This window comes from Bos taurus, chromosome 3, assembly GCF_002263795.3.
Source record: "Bos taurus isolate L1 Dominette 01449 registration number 42190680 breed Hereford chromosome 3, ARS-UCD2.0, whole genome shotgun sequence".
NCBI classification, from domain to species: domain Eukaryota; kingdom Metazoa; phylum Chordata; class Mammalia; order Artiodactyla; family Bovidae; genus Bos; species Bos taurus.
The window spans coordinates 19902091-19922942 of NC_037330.1; the positions used below are offsets into that span (position 1 = coordinate 19902091).

General features: G+C 37.4%; 1 protein-coding gene and 1 pseudogene across 1 annotated transcript in view; one reads left to right on the plus strand and one right to left on the minus strand.

Annotated features, from left to right (window-relative positions):
- Nucleotides 1-9692: 9692 nt before the first annotated feature.
- On the minus strand, nucleotides 9693-12102 carry LOC101907517 (NADH dehydrogenase [ubiquinone] 1 alpha subcomplex subunit 5-like; annotated as a pseudogene).
- A 91-nt stretch (nucleotides 12103-12193) lies between these two features.
- Nucleotides 12194-20852, plus strand: part of ARNT (aryl hydrocarbon receptor nuclear translocator) — a gene marked incomplete at its 5' end in the record, with an annotated part of 35640 nt that continues 26981 nt past the window's right edge. The window contains 3 exon segments of the mRNA NM_173993.1: nucleotides 12194-12308; nucleotides 15692-15736; nucleotides 20415-20459. Coding sequence (NP_776418.1) covers nucleotides 12194-12308; nucleotides 15692-15736; nucleotides 20415-20459 — 205 coding nt within the window.

The following is a 20852-nucleotide window of genomic DNA, read 5'->3' on the forward strand; positions in this document are numbered from 1 at the left end:
TATTTACCATTTGTGCATCACTGATGCAATGGACATGAACTTGGACAAACTTTGGGAGATGGTGAGGGACAGGGAGGCCTGGTGTGCTACAGTCAATGGGGTTGCAAATTTGGACACGACTGGGCGACTGAACAACAATCTTTGGTAAAATGTGTGTTTAAGACTTTTGCTTTATTACTGTTGAGTTTTGAGAGTTCTTTTTATATTCTAGTTACAAGTCCTTTGTTGCACTGTTTTCTCCCACTGTGTAACTTGTCTTTTGATCCTCTGACAGTCTTCCCAGAGCAAAAGTTCTTAATTTCAATGATGTCCAGTTAATCAGTTTTTCATTTCCTGGATCATGTTTTTGGTACCTAGTCTAAGAAAGAACTCTTTGTCTAGTCCCTAGATCCTGTATATTTTCTCTGAAAGTTACATAGTTTTACATTATACATGTAAGTCCATGATTCATTTTGATTAAATTTTGTAATGAGGGGTCAAGGTTTGTTTTTTTTTTTCCCTAAGGATGTCTAGTTGGTCTAGCACTATTTGTTGAAGAGACTATCTTTCCTCCTTTGAATTGCTTTTGCACTTTTGTCAAAATCATTTGGGCATATTTGTGTGAGTGTTTCTGGGTTCCATTGACCTAAGTGTCTGTGACTCTGCTAGGGTTGCACAGTCTTAATTACTGTAGCTATATTAGAGGTCTTGAACTCAAGTAGACTCTTTTCTCCCACTTTGTTTTAGCTATTATAGTTTTTTACCTTCCCATATACATTTTAGAATGGTCATGTTTATGTCTTCAAAAATATCTTGTTAGTATTTAGATAAGAATTGCATTAAACTTGTGTATCAGTTTGAAGAGAATTTACGTCTTTTGTTGAGTCTTCCAGTCCATGAATGTGATGTCTCTCCATTTGTTTAGAGCTTTGATTTCTTTCATCAGCATCAGCATACAAATCCTGTGCATTTGTTAAATTCGCATTTAATTATTTTTTGAAAGGGTTATGAATGGTTTTGTGCTTTAAAATTTTTATGTCCATGTATTAATTGCTGGCATATAGAAACACAGTTGAGTTTTGTGTGCTTATCTTGTATACTGCAGCTTTGCTGAATTTACTTTTTTGTTCTAAGAGGTTTTTTTGTTTTGGTAGGTTCCTTAGAATTTTCTACAAAGATAATCATGTAATCCACAAATGGGGGTAGTTTTTTTTTTTTTTTTTTCTTTTTCATCTATAGGCCTTTTATTTCCTATTCTTGCATTTTTTGCACTGGCTAGAACTTCCCATACTGTGTTTAAATAAGTGATGAGAGTGAACATTTTTTTTCCTCGTTCCCAGATCTTATGGAGAAAGCATCGTCTTTCACTGTTAAGTAAAAGTGGCAACCTGCTCCAATACTCTTGCCTGGAAAATTCCATGGACAGAGGAGCCTGGCGGGCTACAGTCCATGGGGTTGTAGAGTTGGACATGACTGAGCAAGTGAGCGCATTCACACACCCACACCCACACCCCCACACAGTGGTAGTTTTTCTCTTTTCCCTTTTTGTAGATACTTTTGTCAAGGTGAAGACATTTCACTTTAATTTTTCTGTTTTTGTCAGAATGGGTGTTGAATTTTAGGAAATACTCTTTTTTTTAATACCCCATGGGTTTTATTTATTTTTTTTTTCACTTTTTAAATTCTTTTTTACCCCTCCCTGTTGCACTTCCCTCTCACCCTACAGCAAATACTTTTTATACATAGGCTGATATGATCATTATTTTTCTTCTTAGCCTAGTAATGTGTTGATTGATTTTAAATGTTTAACCAGTTTGCTTTTCTTGAGTAAATCACATATGGTTACACTGTAAAATTCTTTTGCCTATTGCCAAATTCTGTTTGCTAAATTCTATTTGCTAATATTTTGTTAAGAATTTTTGCATCTGTTTTCCTAAGGAATATTGATCTTGGGTTTTTGTTTTGTTTTTCTACTGTCTTTGTTTGGTTTTTGTATCAGATTTATAGCTTCATAAGATCAATTTGTAAGTGTTCCCTTCCTCAACTAGTTTCTGGAGGAGATTATGTAAAATTGCTGTTCATTCTTTAAATGTTCAGTAAAATTCTCCAGTGAAATCATCTAGACCTAGAATTTTTTTTAAGAGCTCTTGAAATATGAATTCAGTTTCCTAGTAATTATGGGACCATTCATGTCACCTATTTTGTGTTTGGTTAGTTGTTTTAGTTTGTGTTTTTGTTTCTTTTAAAATTGAATGTTTTTATTTGTTTGGGTTTGTTGGGCCTTTGTGGCTGCATATGGGCTTTCTCTAGTTTCTCTAGGACACAGGGGCTCCAGAGCACAGGCTCAGTAGTTGTGGCACAAGGGCTTAGTTGCCCCATGAAGTGGAGTCTTCCCAATCGAACGCACATCCCCTGCGTTAGCAGGTGGATTCTTTACCACTGGACCACCAGGAAAGTTCAGTTTGTGTTTTTTAAGGAATTGGTCCTTTTGGTCTAAGTTGTCAGATTTATTTAAGTTAGTATTCTCAGTTGTCTCTTCGATTTCTTTGGGGTCTGTCATGATAATTCCTGTTTTTTCCCCTGATTTTGGTAGTTTGTGTGTTTTTGGTCTGGTTTGTCAATGTTATTGATTGATTTAAAGAACTCTTTGTTTTATTTTTAAATTGTTATTCTGTTTTACAGTTTATTATTTTATGTCTTTCATTATTGCTTTTTGCTTGTTTTGGGTTTATTTTGTTCTTTCTTTTTTCCCAAAGACAGTAATTTTAATTCAGCTTCAGAAAAAGCTGTCACAGGAATTTGGATTAGAAAACATGACAATAAGAGATTTGGTTTTTCTGGAAACACAAGGAAGAGAAATAACCCTTAATAGGTTCAATGATAATTTTCTGGATCTTCCTCTTGCATCAAAAGCTATACATCTCCCCAAAGCACCTGCTCCAAGAGTTAGTTTACTCTTTTTATCTCTGTCTAGCTGGGACAGGCTACTTCCCTTTCACCTCCACCCCTCTTTCAGTCAGAATGTGTGAATGCTAAAGACCTTGAGCGCTGACCAGTGAAAGAACTGTCCTTTAAGCCAGCAACCCACAGGCCAAAGCCCCACTCCCAGTCCCTACAGCAGAGGCCACAAAGCTGACATTTTTTCTACTGTCTCAGTGAAAGTCGCTCAGTTGTGTCCGACTCTTTGCCACCCCACGGACTATACAGTCCATGGACTTCTCCAAGCCAGAATACTGGAGTGAGTAGCCTTTCCCTTCTCCAGGGGATCATCCCAACCCAGGGATCGAGCCCAGGTCTCCCGCGTTGCAGGTGGATTCTGTACCAGCTGAGTCACAAGGGAAGCCCTCCACTGTCTCAGGAAGAAGCCAAAAGCTGACCCTCATCATAAATCAAGACCTAACATGAAGAGAGAATGAAGGCTCCCAGGTCCAGAGTAGGCTGCAAGCTGGGGGCAAGAAAAGGGAACTTTTGCAGTCATTCCTTCTTTAGAAATAAGGGGAAAACTGGACCCTTTCCATTATTGTGGTTCTATAAGGCACTCTACTGCTAAGCTTCAAGAGGATCTGCAAGCACAAACCTTTTCCTAGGTCCCACATCAAGTATCGGATCCCATTCCAGGTGTGATACAGGAGAGGGAAGACGAGTGCAAATTTGGCTGTGTGATCCGTGCTGGTCCCAAACACAGGACTTCACAAGTTCCAAATGAGAATCAAAGCTCACAGGGACCAAGAGGGCCAGCAGCCCAAAGAGATCCCTATACTCGAGGCAATACCAGTGCCACGGTGGCACATGGACGTCACCATGGAAAGAGACCAGTTGTAGATACTGATATGGGGAGACAAAGGACTATTTGAAATAGTATTTTTTTCCAGAACCTCTCAATCTCTTCACTGGCTGTGGTTCCCAAAGGAACAACATTTCTGGTACTGGACTGAGGACTGAGGTGGGCGTGGAGGCAATGATAGCCAACATGTCTCAACAAGAGCTCAATCATCTTGGGATCTGGCCTGGATGGAAGTGACCTGTTTTTTCCCTATTAGTTTAGATGATTTATTTGACTTTTCCTCTTTTCTTACATAGCATTTTAGTGCTGTAAGATTTCCTCTGACTGTATATCTTTTGGTGTGTTCCACAAATTTTACCATCTTGTAATTTCAATTTTAGTTTGCTATACTTTTTATCCACTTTGAGACCTCTTCTTAAGTTATTGAGAAATGTGTTATTTAGTGTCCAGGCGAATGGAGATTTTCCTATTATCTTTCTGTTAACTAATTTCTAGTTTGATTCCATTGTGGGTGGAGAATCCAATCTATAATTTCAGTTCTTTTAAATTTATTGAGGTTTCCTTAATGGCACAGCATATGGTCTGTCTTGGGTATCTGTTCTGGAACACTTGAATGTATATCTGCTGCTGTCGGGTGTGGTATTTTTATAAATGTTGACTTCTGTTGTTCAGTCACCAAGTTGTGTCTGATTCTTTGTGACCCCATGTACTGCAGCACGCTGGCCTCCCTGTCTTTCACCATCTCCTGGAGTTTGCTCAGACTCATGTCCTTTGAGTCAGTGATGCTATCCAACCATCTCATCCTCTGTTGTCCCCTTCTCCTGCCCTCAGTTTTTCCCAGCATCAGGGTCTTTTCCAGTGAGTCGGCTTTTCACATCAGGTGGCCAAAGTATTGGAGCTTCAGCTCCAGCATCAGTCCTTCCAGTGAATATTCAGGGTTGATTTCCTTTAGGATTGATTGGTTTGATCTCGTTACAGTCTGAGGGACCCTGAAGAATCTTCTCCATTACTATAATAGAAAGTATCAATTCTTTGGTGCTCAGCCTTCATTATGGTCCATGTCTCACATTCGTATGTGACCACTGGAAAAAAACATAGCTTTGGCTGTATGGACCTTTGTAGGCAAAGTGATGTCTCTGCTCTTTAATGTGTTATCTAGGTTTATCATGGCTTACCTTCCAAGGAACAAGCATCTTTTAATTTCATGGTTGCAGTCACTGTCTACTGCAAGTTTGGAGCCCAAGAAAATAAAATGTCAGTGTTTCCACTTTTTCTCCTTTTATTTGCCATGAAGTGATGGGACTGGATCCCATGATCTTTGTTTTCTGAATGTTGAGTTTTAACCCACTTTTTCACTCTCCTCTTTCACCCTCATCAAGAGACTCTTTAGTTCCTCTTTGATTTCTGCTGTTAGAGTGATATCATCTGCGTATCTGAGGTTGTTGATATTTCTCCCTGCAATCTTTATTCCAGCTTTTGATTCATCCAGCCTGGCATTTTGCATGATGTACTCTGCATATAAGTTAAATAAGCAGGATGACAATATACATACAGCCTTGATGTACTCCTGTCCCAATTTTGAACCAGTCCGTTGTTCCATGTCTCATTCTTACTGTTGCTTCTTGCATACGGGTTTCTCAAGAGACAGGTAAGGTGATCTGGTATTCCCATCTCTTGAAGAATTTTCCACAGATTGTTGTCAAAGGCTACACAGTCAAAGGCTTTAACGTAGTCAGTGAAGCAGAAGTAGATGTTTCTCTGTGATTCCCTTGGTTTTCTAAGATCCAGCAGATGTTGGCAATTTGATCTCTGGTTCCTCTACCTTTTCTAAACCTGGCTGGTACATCTGGAAATTCTTGGTTTTTGTACTGCTGAAGCCTAGCTTGAAGGATTTCAAGGCTTCATCTTCCGATGTCATATCTTTTTGCCTTTTCGTGCTGTTCATGGGGTTCTCAAGGCAATAATACTGGAGTGGTTTGCCATTCCCTCCTCCTGTGGACCACATTTTGTCAGAACTCTCCACTGTGACCCGTTCATCTTGGCTGGCCCTGATGGCGTGGCTTGTATAGCTTCATACACAAGCCCCTTCATCATGACAAGCTGTGACCCATGAAGCGGAAATGTTGATTAGACCCTGTTGATTGAGGTGTCACTGAGGTTTTCTGTACCTTTGCTGATTTTCTTTCTAATTGTTCTGTGCATTGTTGAGAGAGGGATGTTGAAGTCTCTCAGCTATAACTTTTCTCCTTTCTGTTCTGGCAGTTTTTGTTTAACATATTTTGCAGCTTTGTCATACATGTACACCAAATGTTTCCTTGCTGAAATGAATCTTTATTATAGAATGTTTTGCTTTGTCTCTGGTAATTTTATTTGCTTTGGAGTTTACCTTTTCGTGTTGTTCAGTCACCAAGTTGTGTCTGACTCTTTGAGAACCATGGACTGCAGCATGCCAGGCCTCTCTGTCCCTCATCATCTTCCAGAGTTTACCTTATCTGTTATTAATAATATAGACACTTCTACTTTTCTTTGATTAATATTTTACAAGATGTATCTTTTCCATTATTTTACTTTCGCCCCACCCCAACTGTTATATTTCAAGTGAGTTTCTTGTAGACAGCATATAGTTGTCATGTTTTTTAAGTTGCTCTGCCAATCTCTGTCTGTTAATTGGTGTATTTAGACCATTTACATTTAATAAAATTATTGATGTGTTAGTGCTTAAGTCTGCCATTTTATTTTTTGTTTTCTGTTCGTTTTGATTTTTGTTTCTGTTTTCTTTTTCCTGGTTATTTGAACATTTTTAAAACTTCTAAAGAGTTGGACATGACTGAGCAACTGAACAGTAACAACAAATAATGTTTATTAGTGTATCTTCTTGAATAGCTTTTCCAGTAATTGCTATAGTGGGCCTTATGTTGTATATACATATACATAATTCAGCACAGTCTGTTGATGTCATTTTACCAGTTTGAGTAAAGTGTTGAAATCTTACCTCCCTTTACATTGTTTTATCCTCTCCATTTATAATTTGCCTTAAATTTCTGTATTTACATTTAGAAGCATCAGTGTTGTCATTTTTGCTTCAACCATTATATATAATTTAGAAACTTCAAAAGGAGAAGCACAACCTATAGATTTTTATTAATACAGTGTTTTTTCCTTCTTTCTTGGTGTTCTAAAATTTCTTCTCTTTAACATCCTTTCTTTTCAGAGAACTTTGTTTAGCTATTCTTTAGCATAGGGCTGCTGATGACAGATCCTCCTTAGTTCTCCATCATCAGAGAATATGTTTATTTTCTGCTCATTTTTGAATGATGTTTTCACTGGGTAAAGGATTCTGGGTTGGTAGTTTCTTTCTTTCAGAACTTAAAAAATTATTGCCACTTTCTTTTGGCCTCCATGGTTTCTGATGAAAATCTGCTATCTGAATTATTTTTCCTCTTTTAAGTGTCATTTTTCTCTAGCTTCTTTCAAAACTTTGTCTTTAATTTTTTTATGTTTCATTGTGATGTGTGTTGAAATGAGTTTCTTTAGGTTTATCCTTTAAGGGTTGCTCACCTTCTTGAATCCATAGGTTACAACTGTCACCAAATTTGGGAAGTTAGATGTTATTTTTCAGCTTTGCCTTCTTTCTCCCCTCCAGGACTCAAATGACACAAATACTAGCTCTTTTGTTAGTTACGCAAGTCCCTGAGCATCTCTTGTTTTTTTTTTTTTTTCTATTCATTTTATTTCCCTGTCTGTTTTCTCTTCAGTCAGTCAGTTCAGTTGCTCAGTCGTGTCCGACTCTTTGCGACCCCCATGGACTGCAGCACTCCAGGCTTCTCTGTCCATCACCAACTCCCGGAGCCTGCTCAAACTCATGTCCATCGAGTCGGTAATGCCATCCAGCCATCTCATCCTCTTTTGTCCCCTTCTCCTCCTGCCTTCAGTCTTTCCCAGCATCAGGGTCTTTTCCAGTGAGTCAGTTCTTTGCATCAGGTGGCCAAAGTATTGGAGCTTCAGCTTTAGCATAAGTCCTTCCAATGAATATTCAGGACTGATTTCCTTTAGGATTGACTGGTTTGATCTCCTTGAAGTCCAAGGGACTCTCAAGAGTCTTCTCCAACACCATAGTTCAAAAGCATCAATTCTTTGGCACTCAGCTTTCTTTATGGCCCAACTCTCACATCCATACATGACTACTGTTAAAACCATAGCTTTGACTAGATGAACCTTTGTCAGCAAAGTAATGTCTCTCTACCTTTCAGTATGCTGTCTAGGTTTGTCATAGCTTTTCTTCCAAGGAGCAAGCATCTTTTGATTTCATGGCTGCAGTCACCATCTGCAGTGATTTTGGAGCCCAAGGAAATAAAGCCTGTCACTGTTTCCATTGTTTCCCCATCTATTTGCCATGAAGTGATGGGACTGGATTACAGATGTTTTCTCTTGGGATTAGGTGATTTATAGTGTTCTTTCATTTCATAGATTCTTTCCTTTGTTCCTTCCTTTCTGCTGTTGAGCCTATCCACTTAACTTTTAATTTCAATTCATATTTTCAGTTCTAAAATTTCTATTCAATTCTTCTTTATATTTCCTACATATTTGCTGAGACTATTTTTGCTGAGGCTATTTTTTCATTGTTTCAACTGTGACAGTAATTGCTTGTTGAAGCATTTTTACCATCCCTGGGTCAGGAAGATCCTCTGGAGAAGAGAATGGCAATCCACTCCAGTATTCTTGCCTGGAGAATCCCATGGACAGAGGAACCTGGCAGGCTATAGTCCGTGGGGTCACAAAGACTCAGACATGACTCAGTGTTTATTATTATTTTTACCATACTCACTTTTAAAGTCTTTATCAGATAATTCTAACATCTGTGTCATTTCATTGTTAGTATCTATTGATTGTTACTTTTCTCGAATTTAAAATCTTCCTGATTCTTAGTATGATGAGTGATTTTTTAAAAAAATTTGAAGCCTGAACATTTTTGTATTCTGTGATATTGGCCTTTATTTAAACCTATTTTATCTAGCTTTCACGATACCACTTTAGAAGAGTGCTATCAATAATGGCGCTACCTTGTTATTACTCGGTAGAGATAGAATTCCAGGTTCCCCACTGAGCCTATTTTGACACTTGAGGTAGGACTTCTTACTGCTGGATTTGGATGGGAGTTACATTTCCCCACATGGTCTCCACTGACACTTGGGAGGGACAGGTCCTCATTTCTGACCACTGGAAATGAAAATTGCAAGACCCTACTTGGCCTTCTCTGACACCATCCCAGGAGGGCTTTTGAGGTATTTTGTTACAGCCTTGCAAGGACAGATGTTTAGGTTCCCCACTCAGCCTTTGCTGACAGAGTAAAGGTTGGGTCACAGTTTTCCTCTGGTGTTTGGCTGAAGTAGAGTAGTAGTTGTTTAAGGATTCTCTGTCCTGATAACCTCTTCTCTTTCCTGGTCCTTTGTCTAGAGAGACTAAGCCTTTAGGAAAGGGAAACCCAGCAGAACTCATCCCCATAAATTCTTCAGATCCTGAAGTCTTTAGCTGGTCCGCCTTCTTCTGTCTACCTTTCAGAATGTTCTTATGTTTGTTTTATGTATGATGTCTAGAACTTTTAGTTGTGCTTAGCAGGAGGAATAGGGAAAAGTACATCTATTCCATTGTCCTGGAAGCAGAAGTAGTGTATGCCATTTAATAAGAACATTTTGTAGAATAAATTAATGGAGAATGGAGGACTTTCCTATTTGATAATTAAAATGTGCTATAAAAACACTTTATCAAAAGTGTTCAGTATTGACACAGGAGCTAGAAAATATATTAATATACAATAAAAGTATAGAAAGAGATTAATTGCTTGTAGTTACCCAAAAATATAGTAAAGAGAGTCATTTCAGATAAGTGAGAAAAGGATGGATTAACCAGCAAATGATATTAGAATAATTAGCTAACCACTTACAAGAAGATACTCAGTGTTCTGCCTTATGCCAGGTAGGCAAAAGTAATAAATTTCAGATGGATTAAAAATCTAAATGAGAAACACAAAAGTATTATAAGGATGTAAATTCAAAGGTGGGGAGCTTTTCTAAGCAAGACAGAAATCCAGGAATTATTTAGGAAAACATTGATAAGTTTAACAACATAAAATTGTAAAACATTATATGTTTAAAGGCTGAGGTAGGTGATGGAAAATATTTGTAATACATAATAGGCATGCATTATTCTCTATAAATTGATATCCTTTAATATCTTTTATATACCAATAGATAATATCTTTTATATACTGATAGATCCTGTAAATTCTTTCACTTCAGTTCAGTTCAGTCACTCAGTCGTGTCCGACTCTTTGCAACCCTGTGAATTGCAGTACGCCAGGCCTCCCTGTCCATCACCAACTCCAGAGTTTACCCAAACTCTTGTCCATCGAGTCAGTGATGCCATCCAGCCATCTCATCCTCTGTCGTCCCCTTCTCCTCCTGCCCCCAATCCCTCCTAGCATCAGAGTCTTTTCCAATGAGTCAGCTCTTCGCATGAGGTGGCCAAAGTATTGGAGTTTCAGCTTTAGCATCAGTCCTTCCAAAGAACACCCAGGACTGATCTCCTTTAGAATGGACTGGTTGGATCTCCATGCAGTCCAAGGACTCTCAAGAGTCTTCTCCAACACCATAGTTCAAAAACGTCAATTCTTCGGCGCTCAGCTTTCTTCACAGTCCAACTTTCACATCCATACGTGACCGCTGGAAAAACCATAGCCTTGACTAGACTGACCTTTGTTGGCAAAATAATGTCACTGCTTTTGAATATGCTGTCTAGGTTGGTCATAACTTTTCCTTCCAAGGAGCAAGCATCTTTTAATTTCATGGCTGCTTTACAAAAAGATACATTATTAAGTATAAAAATATCAAAGATACATCAACTCATTGACTTCAGAGGACTAATGTAAAAACACATAATAATTAAATACTGTACCATTTTTGCCTATCAGTTTTGGTGAAATTACAAAGTATAATATCAAGTCCTGGTGAGGGAGATAGGTACTCTCATATCCTGTTAGTGGGAGCAGAAATTGTAGCAACCTTTTTGGAATGTAATTTGACAGTACCCATCATAATTTTAAGTGCTTATTATATACCTGGATACAGTGAATTTCATCTCTAGGAATCTGTCCTAAAAAGCAGAAGAGAATTTAAAGTTGTATGTGTAAATGTTTTATGTGCTTGTATTAGTAAGTATAAATACATTTGCTTATTTGTAATAGTAGATAATTAGTAATAGTAAATAGAAACAACATAAATGTTAGTCAACTTGGGGAATGGTTGAATAAGATATGATATATTCTTACACTGTGAGGTTATGAAAAGGGATGAGGCATCTGTCTTGAGTGTGTGTGTGTGTGTGTGTATGGATATCTTTGATATGTATTTAAATGCTAAAAGCAACTTGCAGATCAGGATTCTTTTTTTATTAGGAAAAATGCCTCCTCCCCCATCAACACACATGTCATTTAATGATGGCCATATCTGTTGGTTGGCAGGAGACTCTTGCACTAACGGCTCCCATGTTTCCATTCCATTGCATCATTTTTCTCTCCAGACTTAGATCATTTTCAGCCTGGAGAAATACCTCTTCTACTTGGCCACCCTGAAGTTGCTCTTAATTTTTTTCTTTTAATATCTGGTTTCACTTTACCCATACCCAGCTTCTCATTTGTAATCTGTTCTGTATACTTTCTGTATGCTACATGTTCAGAGATTTGTCCAAAAATATCAAGAATCTTTGTATACAACATTTTTGGCCTGTCTCGTGGACTCTCACGTAAGGTTAGTCCCTAAAGGCCAGTGGTCGTCTTCAACAAACCCACTGTAATCAAATGTGCCCATTTTTGATCAGAGAGATAGTTGTATATAATCTGAGGGGAAAAATAAGAGATAAACTGAACTCAGGTGTTAAAAATGATTGCTTCTGGGGTATGAGATTGAATTGATAGGAGAGAGGAAGGATTAAAAAGAGGAGCCATAACAAAGGACTTAGAGTTTTACTCTAAGTATTTTTGAATATTGGACTTTAGGTGATTTTTAATTTTCAGGTTGTTCTGCATTTTCTAAGTAAATCAGAGGAGCTAAGTTATATATATCTGTTGCATGAATGAAATATGTAAACCAATTTGTGTCTTTTAGATTAGTGTCACTTTACAAGCTTTTAGAAGTGGAAGCTGCAGAATATAGTGCCACCTCTTCCAAACTGTATAAAGTTGGGGAAACTGAAGTAGAGAAATCTTTTTCCAGAGTAAGAATTCAAAAAAAGCAATCTAGAATGAGCATTTGAGTTTTCTAGCAAACTACTGAGATATCATCCATAGCTTCAACCTTTCTTCTAGCTAGTTTGATAGTGATGATTATGATAAACAAGGGCAATCGTTCTAAAATCTGTATTTCTGTTTTTGTCTGACAGAAATGACATCAGATGTACCACCTCTGGGTCCAGCCATTGCCTCTGGAAACCCTGGGCCTGGGATTCAAGGTGGAGGAGCCATCGTCCAGAGGGCTATTAAGCGGCGACCAGGGTAAGTTTGAGTGTAGTGTGTCATGAATGCTTCTCCTTTAAGCTGCCTAATTTTGTTAGTTACTAAACCCCTTTTCCTAATCCTCTTGCTTCTTTTGGCTGCATTTTACACTCCTTTCAGATAACTTTCTTTAGTCCCTGGATTTTTCTTTGTGTGGAATTGATGTTTTTATCTAAGTTGCTTAGAGGCAGTTTTATTTTTTCTTAAACCAAAAATCTGCAAGGTAAAGGACTGTAGCTAAGCCCAGATATTTCACTGTTGCTGAGAAAATTTCGTTGCTTTCATTAAGCTTTGTATCTCCATTCTCAGAATCTTTTTGGTAGGGTTTTTACTTTCCTGAATTTAGAGAATGCTGAAATCTAGAATATTTTTCCTTTAAGTTATTGATATGTTGCCTCTTTGGGAATCCGGAGTCCATTTGGTTCCAGAATTATTTTTTAAATGCCTAATTAGTGTAAGGCATTGTGTGATTGCTCCTAGAATACAAAGGTAAATAAGGCACGGTCCTTGTCTCTAAGTTGCTTATGTTCTTAAAGGGATAATCATCACACACATAAATGTAATTCAAGATAGAATACACCAGGTTTGCTAAGAAAAGAACAAATACAGTGCTGTGTATTTCACTGTACGGAAATATCACCATTGGTTGGTAGAGGTTGGGAAAGGCTTCAGAAAAGAGATTGTTTTAGAAAGGCCTGGGAGAATGGGTAGTATTTTACCTACTTTATATTTTCTGTTTTTTTCTTTCTTTTGTTTTAAAAAATTCTGTAGGTAATGTTACACCTAGTCTTTAAGTTTCCTCCTACCTGTAGTAATGCAGGAGTGTTCTCTGCGTTCAGATGGTAACAGAATAACAGAATTAAAGCTTGCTATGTCTCCAAGAAGCATTTAGTTTACTGAGGCATAGGGTGAATAAGTAATTTACCCAAGGTTTTAAAGCTAGTAAGTAGAGGATCTATAGTGTAAACCTTGAGAGATTAGCTTTAGAGTCTACTCCCTGAAACACAGTATTAAGATTATATATAATCTTAACAATTAGAATCAGAATCAATATTAATATCAAAATTGAGATTGGCTGAGAAAGTTATATTGAAAGTGTACAGCTATTAGAAGTGGCAAATATGTATCAGTACAGAAAAATGTTCATAATATATTGAGAAAAGAGGTTACAGTGTATGTAATATATCAACTCCTATCAGAAATAAATATGTATATAACACATATGCATAGCCAAAAAGCTGAAAGGATATTTATCAGTTAGTCTGGATGATGGGATTATGGGTGATTTATTTTTTCTTTTGTTTTTAATTATTTCTAAATTTTCTGAAGTGTTTGTAATATTGGTAATGAGGAAAATATATTAAAAGAAATAATAACTTTTTTTTAAAGAAATATTAGAAAATGTAGAAAGTTAGAAGACTAGTAAAGCAATCATCTTACTACCCAAATTCATCTCCCATTAGTTTTTTTGCATAATTACTTAATTCTTTATGTGCAGTTATAATCATATAATTATATTGGTTTATGTAGTCTAGTCTTTTGATCTAATTGTATAAAATAACTCTTTTTCCCATACCTGTTACATACTGTATAGAAACATAATTTTAAAATAGCTACATAGAAGGATGTACTTAATTTCTATTTTGGGACATTTAAACAATTTTGAAGATATACTATTATATTGTAATGCTTAATGAGTATCTTTGTACATAAATTTTTTCTGAGTTGTTTCTTTAGGATAGAGTCTTAGAAATGAAGTTATTGGGTCAGTAGGCTGATTTTGACATGTAAGAAAAATGGACACTTTCAGGATTGATACTATGTACTTCATAATCCATTTAGAGGTCTATAATATCAGGTTATCGCTCTAATGGAGATGCCAAGATCACTGGGTTAAGGTGGTAACATGAGTTACATTTTAGTTTAGTATACAGATTAATAGGAGATTGCCTATCTCATTACCTATAATCTTGCCTAATCCCTTGAAATGAAAGTCACCTCTTTTTTCACTACACATCTATAGCTTATTGATTGTGCTCCTCATATGATGCTTTCTCATTTTCACTTGTGTATTTATATTTGTCTAGGAGAAGAAGCCTTTGAGGGCAAATCTTTTGTTTTCAACTCATCTAGTACAGTATCTGGAATGTAGCATGTATTACATGTTCATTGGATGAATGAAGGAAAGAAACATTATTTAACAACCTTCAGGGAATTCTCTGGTGGTTCATTGGTTAAAATTCTGCGCTTTCACAGCTGCTGCTGCTGCTGCTAAGTCGCTTAGCAGTCGTGTCTGACTCTGTGCGACCCCATAGACGGCAGCCCACCAGGCTCCCCCGTCCCTGGGATTCTCCAGGCAAGAACAGTGGAGTGGGTTGCCATTTCCTTCTCCAATGCATGAAAGTGAAAAGTGAAAGTGACGTTGCTCAGTCGTCTCCGACTCTTAGCGGACTTAGCGGACTCTTAGACCCCATGGACTGCACCCACCAGGCTCCTCTGCCCATGGGATTTTCCAGGCAAGAGTACTGGAGTGGGGTGCCATTGCCTTCTCCGTTTCACAACTGAAGGCTCATATTTGGTTCTACCTGGGAACTAAGTTTCCACAAGCTGCGCAGTGTGGCCAAACAAAAACCCAACCTTCAGAGGTCTTAAATCACTTCCCTGTTTTGAGAGATATTTCAGAGAGCTGGTAACATAGCCTAGGATAGACTATAGAAATGAAAATTAAAGACATGAATTACTCATACTAATGTTTTCCTTGTCCTTTTTGAGTAGATTCCTGCTCCTTTTGTGAGGTTGTACTCTGATGTAAAACTTTGACAAAGGTGGATTGCTACCCTAGGAAAATAAAGGTAGCAGTAGGCACACTCTTTTTAAAGAAAAAAATTATTTATTTACTTGTTTATCATTTATTTTTGGCCATGCTGGGTTTTTGTTGCTGTGCACGGGCTTTCTCTAGCTGTGGAGAGCAGAGGCTACTCTCTAGTTGCGATTTTGGGTTTCTCATTGTGGTGGCTTCTCTTGTTGCAGGGCTTGGGCTTATGTGCACGGGCTCAGTAGTTGTGGCACATGAGCTTGGTTGCCCTGCGGCATGTGGGGTTTTCCCAGACCAAAGATCAAACTTGTGTCCCCTGCATTGGCAGGCAGATTCTTAACCACTGGACCACTAGGGAAGTCTGGTACTCATTTTTGATTGACCAATTTCTTTGCCCAGTTTGGTTCAACAGGAAGAGGTAGTAAGTATATCTTTGCTTATGTCCACTTCCTCTTTTCCTTCTTCCTTCTGAGTGGGTGTTCAGATAGATTGTGGGTTTAGAATTTTAATTTTGTTAATATTCTGCATTATCAGTAGGCTTATAATATTTTTTGTTGACTTTCCTCAGATTGGATTTTGATGATGATGGAGAAGGGAACAGTAAATTTTTGAGGTAAGATCGTAAAACTTGATCTAGATTTCTGATATTAAAATTAGTTAATTATCTTTATGACTCATATTTTTGTCTTTAGACCTAAGGAGAGTCCTTCATCCTAAAACTAAAATTTCCTGTTATACCCCATACAATTTCCAAGCATTCTGGTAATAACTCCAGAGGAAAGTGCTCAATGAGAAGAGGGTATAGAATTTACAAGACCCTCTGTATCAGTTACCTATAGTTGTGTGGCTTAATAACAATGATATATTATTTCTTACAATTCTGTCGATTGGTTTTTCTGCTGATCTTGCCTAGGCTCATTCTTAAGACTGCATTCAGTTGCCTTGTCATCTGGGAACTGGACTCAGATGATAATGCTGGGTATCTCTCTCTCTCTCTCCTTTTTTTTGGTGGTCGTTTATCCTTAAAGAGGGCAGATTTGAGTTTCTTTACATGGTGATGGCTGTAATACAAAGGGCAAGTCTCAGTCCAGGTGCTTATTAATATCAAGCATCTGCTTTGTATTGACATTTGCTGTTGTCCCATTGGCCAAAGCAAGTCGTATGTCCAAGTTCTGACTCAGTGTGGGAGTGGGCTGCACCAGGTGGTGAATACTGCAAGGAGTAATTAGTTGGCAAGTCATTAATGTTCTAATGTTGCCCTGTGATACTCATTGATTTCTCCTACAGAGAAGGAATTGGAATTTGTATCCTTGTAGTACTGAACCTTCTAGAGAACTGAAAATGAACTTTTTAATATATTGATGAAGGAGTACTTTCAGAGAAAGGAAATTTCTATTCTTGTTTAAGACCAGTTACTTGGCTTTGTGGAGTTTTTTTTGGGCGGTGGGGTTGGTGCTGTGTTGGGTTTTAGCAGCATGCAGGATCTTCGTTGCTACATGTTGGATCTTTAGTTCATCATGTGGGACCTAGTTGCCTAACCAGGGATCGAACTCAGGCCCCTTGCATTGGGAGCATGGCGTCTTAACCATTGGACCACCAGGGAAGTCCTTACTTTGCTTTGTTTTTAAGTCAGGAAAGCAATAAGAGTCAAAGAATGGAAGATAACCTTGACTGCACCCTGCCTTTTTTTTCTTTTCAAAGTTGAAAATGCTACCTAGGTAATGCCTGCATTGCAGAGTAACACATATTTGAAAAATAAATAAAGGAACCCTGTTCTTTAAAAAATTTATTTTACTATGTGAGTTTCTGGATTTTATTATTTGAACTAAGTTCTTAAAAGAAATATGAACATGCTGCTGGTAAGTCGCTTCAGTCGTGTCCGACTCTGTGCGACCCCATAGACAGCAGCCCACCAGGCTCCGCCGTCCCCGGGATTCTCCAGGCAAGAACACTGGATTGGGTTGCCATTTCCTTCTCCAATGCATGAAAGTGAAAAGTAAAGTGAAGTTGCTCAGTCGTGTTTGACTCTTAGTGACCCCATGGACTGCAGCCCACCAGGCTCCTCCGTCCATGGGATTTTCCGGGCAAGAGTACTGGAGTGGGGTGCCATTGCCTTCTCCGAAATATGGACATACTTTATCACAAAATTGTTAAACAGTGCAAGGTTATATGTAATGAAAGTATATCTTCATTTCACTTTATACCTTCAGAATCCTTCTCCTGAGACTATAGTTTCCAGTTTATTAAGTATCCTTCCACGAATATTCGGTGCATATGTAAGTGTATTTAAATGCACGTATATGTGTGCATATACAGTCATTGTCTCCTCATTTTTTGTTTTTATACAGAAGATGCCCATATTGTAAATTGCTTGCCATTGTTTAGTTTTATAGTGCTTAGTTGAGTCAGTGACATTTGTCTATCTATTATTATTGTTTTTGCAGTATTTAAAGCTCATGTGTTTAGCTTCTGCCCAGCTGTGGAACACTGCCAGGTATTCTCGAAAACAATAACTGTGACTTGGCTATCATAAAGAAATAGTTGTAAAATATTGGAGAAAACCATTTTCCAAGAGAGGTCTTGAACGTTAATGAGTGTCAGCAAATGTAAAGAGGGGAAAAGATTTCAGTTTCTATGCAAGAATAGACTTTTTCCACACAGTTCCAGTGTACATTCCTCCAATTAGAAATTCCTAATTATAATAATAAATATAATAGTAGTAGTAGATGTGTATATGAATGGGATAGAGGTAATCACTAGTCTTATTTATTACTGTCATTTAGCTCTAGCCCTGAGTCATTGCTTCCATTCCACAAAATCTGGTAGTCACAAACTACACACAAATTTTAAAAGGTTGATTTGTCCTTTCCCCAACCTTAAAGAAAAGTATTCATAATTGATCTTACCAAATAGGTCATTATGCATGCCCAGGAGAGTCATCACCAAATTTTTTTTACTTGATCATCAGAACTTTTTTTTTTTCTGGCCTCATGGCTTGCAGGATCTTAGTTCCTCAACCAGGGATTGAACCATGCCCCAGGCAGTGGGAATATGGAGTCCTAAACAGGAATTCCCAGTACATTTTTTTAATTGGAATTTTCCACTTTGGTCTGGGAGTGAAAGTCTTACTTGCATTGTATCTGTAAATCTGTAAATCAGCTTAATACTTGGTGAATACTTGGTGGATTAAATCAGTCTCCTTGGTGGATCCAAGTTGTAATGTATTACCTCTTTTCATCACTTTGTTTCAAGTGTCATTTTCTTATATTCTCCAGACAACACTATGAAATAATTTTTAAGAATATGAAGGATTTGAAATTCTATATACAATATCAGAGTTGCTAGTACTAAAATAATGCTTCTCAAACTCAAAGAAATGCAGGTACAAATCCACCAACGGGTTCTTGACAAGATGAAGATTATAATTTGTTAGGTCTCGGATAGTGCCCAAGATTCTGCATTTTTACAGATTCCTAAGTGATGCTGCTGCTTCTGGTCCACTAACCACACTTTGAGTAGCAAGGACCTGGAAGATACATTCTTGAGATTCAAAGTTAATATGTAAATTATAGGTCTCTTTTTTCATTAAGAGTTTGTAGCGTGTGATTTATAGTATATTTTGTGTCTTAGAAACAAAAATTTGTCCTTGAGCTGAAATTCCACTACACCTCTCCAGTTATTTTCAAAGAAAAATTTTGGGGTCAAATTAGTTGAGGATTTATATAGCCTGTGAAGTATAAATTTGGGCTGTAATACAAATAACTGGTTTAACTGAAAATTTTGTGTCTTACCTGTCTCACAAAGGCTCTTTCTGCCCAAAGCTGATGGATTTTTGTTACGTCCTATAGCAGTGAGAAGAGGAAAATTTAGACCATCCGGAGAAGAGAGTGGTATTTTCATAGTTAGGTTTACCTTCTTCAACACATCCTCCTTTGTGATTTCTGTAGTAGCAAACAGGATGCATCAGCTTGTTAAGTAGACGTTCTTGAAATGAATGGATTGTGTTTTCTTAATCAAAGAGATATCGTTCATTGTTTAAATCAAAATTTAAGAGTTTTAGAAACTTCTGCACATCAAAGGAAGCACAGTGGAAAGGTAACATATGGAATGAAAGAAAATATTTGCCAATCGTATATCTGATTGATACTTGCAGAACTCCTGTAACAAAAAAACAACCTGCTTAAATGAGCAAAGGATTTGAATAGGCATTTCTCCAAAGAACATACACAAATGGCCAAAAATCATATGGAGAGACACTGAACATTACTAATCATTTAGAGAAATGCAAATCAAAACTACAATGAGTAGGCCATTAGAATGGTACCATCAAAAAATCCAGAAAATAGCAAGCACTGGTAAGGATATGGAGGAATTGGAATTCTTGGGCGCTGTTGGTAGGAATGTAAAATGGTCTGGCCACTTTGGAAAACAGTACAGAGGTTCCTTGAAACATTAAAAACAGAAATATTATATGATCCAGCAGTGCCACTTCTGGTTATATATCCAAAAGAATTGAAAGCAAGATCTTAGAGATATTTGTACACTCATGTTCACTGCTCCATTTTTCACAGTAACTGAGAGGTGGAAGCACCCCACATATCCACTCACAAATGGAATATTACTCGGCCTTAAAAAAGAAGGAAATTCTGTCACATATTACCTAACATGGATGAACCTTGAGGGCATTATACTAAATGAAATAAGCCTGTCAAAAAAAGATAAATACTGTATGATTTCAGTTATGTGAGGCTGTAAAGTGTCAAAATCAGAGAGACAAAGTAGAGTGGTGGTTGTCAAGAGCTGGGGGTGGGATGGGGACAGAGAATGAGAAGATGGTGTTCAGTAGCTGTAGAGTTTGTTTTTCAGTGTGAAAAAGTTCTAGAGATACTTTGTACACCAGTGTGAATATAATTAGTGCTACTGAGCCATACACTTAAACCTGGTTATGATGGCAAATTTGATGTTACATGGTTTTTGACGTAATTTAAGAAAAACAAAACTATCTCTAACTTCAGGGAGGTATTGACAGGGCAGTCAGCTGTGCCCTCATGAGCTCAACATCTTTTTTTGGAATGTTTGGTAAGTAAGAGTAAAGGAGACATTAGAAAACAGACAAATAATAATCATGGATTTTTAAGTTCTGTGAGATGATATTATCTCTATTGCTTTGTGCTGCCTTTTCAGTTGGCTTTTTTTGCTGAATATTTTTACCCCTTTCTGGTTCTCCTTTCAGAATGAAATAGATATAACAAGTGTAATGCCTTGGATTAATCTTTTTTTTTCTCCTTCAGGTGTGATGATGATCAGATGTCTAATGATAAGGAGCGGTTTGCCAGGTAATGTAGTAGAGCATCTTGGTCCTTGTTGTGGGACCAGGCAATTTAAAAATTCTCAGTTTTAATTTTCTCTCAATGAGAGTTAATTTCTCTGCCCAGTCTCAACTGGTGAAAATTAGTATTACAGTTGTTGTTTATGGTCAGGTAACATGGCTTCAGACTTATGGCACCAAACTAATGGTATACTTAAACAGTGTTTTTATATATGTGATAAATAGCTACACATTGTGCTTGCTGGGTGTCCACAGAAACACAAACAATATTTAATTTCTTGGTTGCATTTATTATTAAGTGGATCTACAAAATCTCTACAGATGATTTTATTCTTTTAAAGATGACAGCAAAGAAACAGTTTACACAAAGAGTGCAGTTTTTATTGAAATACATATAAGT